General features: G+C 49.9%; 1 protein-coding gene across 1 annotated transcript in view; it reads left to right on the forward strand.

Moving 5' to 3' along the window:
* The first annotated feature begins 241 nt into the window (after positions 1-241).
* The window catches only part of LOC105514462 (endothelin-converting enzyme 2), a 9598-nt gene continuing 6423 nt past the window's right edge, over positions 242-3416 (forward strand). Inside the window, exons 1-3 of the mRNA XM_011945835.1 lie at positions 242-426; positions 1404-1546; positions 1919-2033. Of these exons, the coding sequence (XP_011801225.1) occupies positions 262-426; positions 1404-1546; positions 1919-2033 (423 nt within the window). The 5' untranslated portion in view covers positions 242-261. The remainder of the gene's footprint in view (positions 427-1403; positions 1547-1918; positions 2034-3416) is intronic.

Below are 3416 nucleotides of genomic sequence, written 5' to 3' on the forward strand. Positions count from 1 at the left end.
CAGCCTGGGCAACAGAATGAGACTTAATCTCAAAAAATAAAATAAAATAAAATAAAAGAAGTAAACAATACTTAGCCGATGGTGGTAAGCAGTGTGTCAGAAATGAAATAGGTCATCCAAGAAGGCTTCCAGAATCAAGCAGAAGAGATAGTGAGCAGAGGTGGTGGTAAGAATAGATCTTCTCAGCCTTGGGCAGGACTTGTTGCTGGGCTCTGAGGGTCACCTGGGCCTTGACAGGTGCTCACTGCCTATCTGGACTACATGGAGGAGCTGGGGATGCTGCTGGGTGGGCGGCCCACCTCCACGAGGGAGCAGATGCAGCAGGTTCTGGAGTTGGAGATACAACTGGCCAACATCACAGTGCCCCAGGACCAGCGGCGCGACGAGGAGAAAATCTATCACAAGATGAGCATTTCGGAGCTGCAGGTGGGGCAGGCAGGGGACTGGAAACATCTGAGAGGGGCCAGCCCTGGAACACACCACTCAGCTTCCCTCCATGTCATCTCCTCAAGGCAGCCAGTCCTTTCCTTATTCCCTTGCATTTCTGTGCTTTCCAGTTGCACTGGGAAAAACATGGTGTCCATTTAGGGCCACCCCTCACTGGGCCATCCTTTGGTCCCTTTCTTGTTGCCTGGGGATGCACGGAGGGATTGTGTTAAAAATGTGTAACAGTTTGTATGAGATGTCCACAAAACAATCAGAATAGGCTGGACACGGTGGCTGACACCTGTAATCCCAGCACTTTGGGAGGCCGAGATGGGTGGATCACCTGAGGTCAGGAGATCAAGACCAGCCTGACCAACATGATGAAACTCCATCTCTACTAAAAATAAAAAATTAGCCAGACTTGGTGGCACATGCCTGTAATTCCAGCAACTCGGGAGGCTGAGGCAGGAGAATCGCTTGAACCTGGGAGGCGGAGGTTGCAGTGAGCTGAGATCGTGCCATTACACTGCAGCTTGGGTGACAACAGCGAAACTCAATCTCAAAAAAAAAAAGATAGAAGTGGAAGTTTCTACTGGAGGACCTGTACTGTACCAGGCCATTAACACTTTAGATGTTGGATTATGGAAAAGTTGGGGTGGGATGTGGTTCTGGAGGAGAAGCCAGTATGTGTGGGGTGTCAGGGGAGTGGTATTTTATCAATTGTTAGGAAAATATTTTAATATCTAGGCCCCAGCTGAATGTCACAAGTAGTGGTTATCCTTGTATAATAAGTGACTGGGCTCCCAGATTGGAGGTGCCCAGACCTGGAAAAGAGTATATTACAGGAAGGAGTCGCCATGAAGCCAGTAGTTGTTGCTATGGCAATGGGAAGGGCTCCAGGCTCCAGCATACAGTGGGGGAAGGTTCTGCTGGAAGCGAGTCTCGGGAAGGCAAGGTCTGAGATTTTTTTCTCTCAGGCTCTGGCGCCCTCCATGGACTGGCTTGAGTTCCTGTCTTTCTTGCTGTCACCATTGGAGTTGAGTGACTCTGAGCCTGTGGTGGTGTATGGGATGGATTATTTGCAGCAGGTGTCAGAGCTCATCAACCGCACAGAACCAAGGTGTGGGGGGATCCCAAGGTGAGGGTGGGTTCTGTGGAGGTCTTCAGCAAGGCTGGGCATAGTGGACTGGTCCAGCCACACAGAACAATGTTTGATAATGCCATGAGCCTTCCAAACATCAAATCAGAATGCCTATGGGCTTTTCATCTGTGCTAGGGTTTCAGGGTGTTCCCTGTGATCTCTGTTCCCACACCTCTCTCCAACCTGACCTCTACAGGCAGGTATGTGGCCCCGGGGCCAAAGAGAAACTCTGGGACAGCTTCCACATATGCCTCTCAGGACTCCTGCAGGTTGCATGTTGCTAGGCGCTGGTTTGGGGGGTGGAAAGGGCATCCCACCTGCCCTTTTCTTATTTTCTGGTCTGGTTGTCAGCATCCTGAACAATTACCTGATCTGGAACCTAGTGCAAAAGACAACCTCAAGTCTGGACCGACGCTTTGAGTCTGCACAAGAGAAGCTGCTGGAGACCCTCTATGGCACTAAGAAGGTGGGCTCTCTGACTTTGCCTCCATGTTCTGATCCAGTCTAGCTGATGCTGCATGCCTTCAGTGTATCAGGCACCATGTGCCTCATGGTGCACAGGTGCATACTATGGAGCACAGAATTTGGAAGCAAGCCGACCTGGTTTCCAACCCCAACTCATTCATTTTCTACCCTGTGGGACCTTGGGCATGTCACCTCCGAAAGTGCTGGGATTACAGGTGTGAGCCACTGTGCCCGGCCCACAGCTAATTTTATATCTAGTCAATCGCCCATGCAAGAAACATGAGAGTCACTCCAGTGACTCTCAGGACACTCTCAGTGACACTCTCCATTTTCTGCTCTGTAAAGCAGGAATAACTTGGAGGGTTGTCAAGAAGAGTATTAGCTGAGTTAACATAAGTGAAGCATCTGCACAGTATATGGTACATATAGGCACTCAGCTTCAATGAGGAGGGTGGAGAGGATATAATAAATAATGCAGTATTTAGTTTCAAGATGCCCCATTAAGTGGGGGGAGTGGACATGTAAACAAATACATTATATTTTGTGGTGATAAGTGCTCACACTGAGTGAAAGACTTTTGTGCTATAGGACAGAGGTGGGACAGCACATTTCACCTGGGGGGCTGGTGGGGAAGGGCATCAGAGAAACGTTTTCTGAGAGGTGCCATGTGATGGAAAAGTTCACCAAGAAAGCTGGGGAGAAGGGCATTCCAGGGACAAGGAATGGCATGTGCAAATTCCTAGAGGCCAAAAGGAGCATGGTGGCTTTACACATATTCTGTCATGAGCTTGAGAAGAGGGCAACTGAGAGGCAGGGTTTGGTAAGGTGGGCATGGGGCACTTGGGAAGGGACCTGAATATTGTGTCGAGAAGTCCGGCCTTGATTCTTTCACAGATGAGGCTCCATGGGAGTAGCCATGGAGAGGAGAAACACAATTGGGTTATATATGAGATGATATTTCTGGTGGCTAAATGGAAGATGGAGGGGAGCAGCAGGGACACGGGGATGAGAATGGAGTCAGGGTGTCCAGTTAAGAGGCAATTGCAGGCTGGGCGGGGTGGCTCATGCCTGTAATCTCAGCACTTTGGGAGGCCAAGGTGGGCAGATCACTTGAAGTCAGGAGTTCAAGACCATCCTGGCTAACACGGTGAAACCCCATCTCTACCAAAAATACAAAAAATTTAGCCAGGCATGGTGGTGGGCGCCTGTAATCCCAGCTACTTGGGAGGCTGAGGCAAAGAGAATCGCTTGAATCCAGGAGGCAAAGGTTGCAGTGAGCCGAGATGGCGCCACTGCACTCCAGCCTGGGCAACAGAGCGAGACTCTGTCTTACAAAAAAAATGGGTTGAAGAGGGAAAGGCTAGGTGTGTTTGGACCATGGCGA

This window comes from Colobus angolensis, unplaced genomic scaffold, assembly GCF_000951035.1.
Source record: "Colobus angolensis palliatus isolate OR3802 unplaced genomic scaffold, Cang.pa_1.0 Scaffold245, whole genome shotgun sequence".
Taxonomy (NCBI): Eukaryota; Metazoa; Chordata; class Mammalia; order Primates; family Cercopithecidae; genus Colobus; species Colobus angolensis.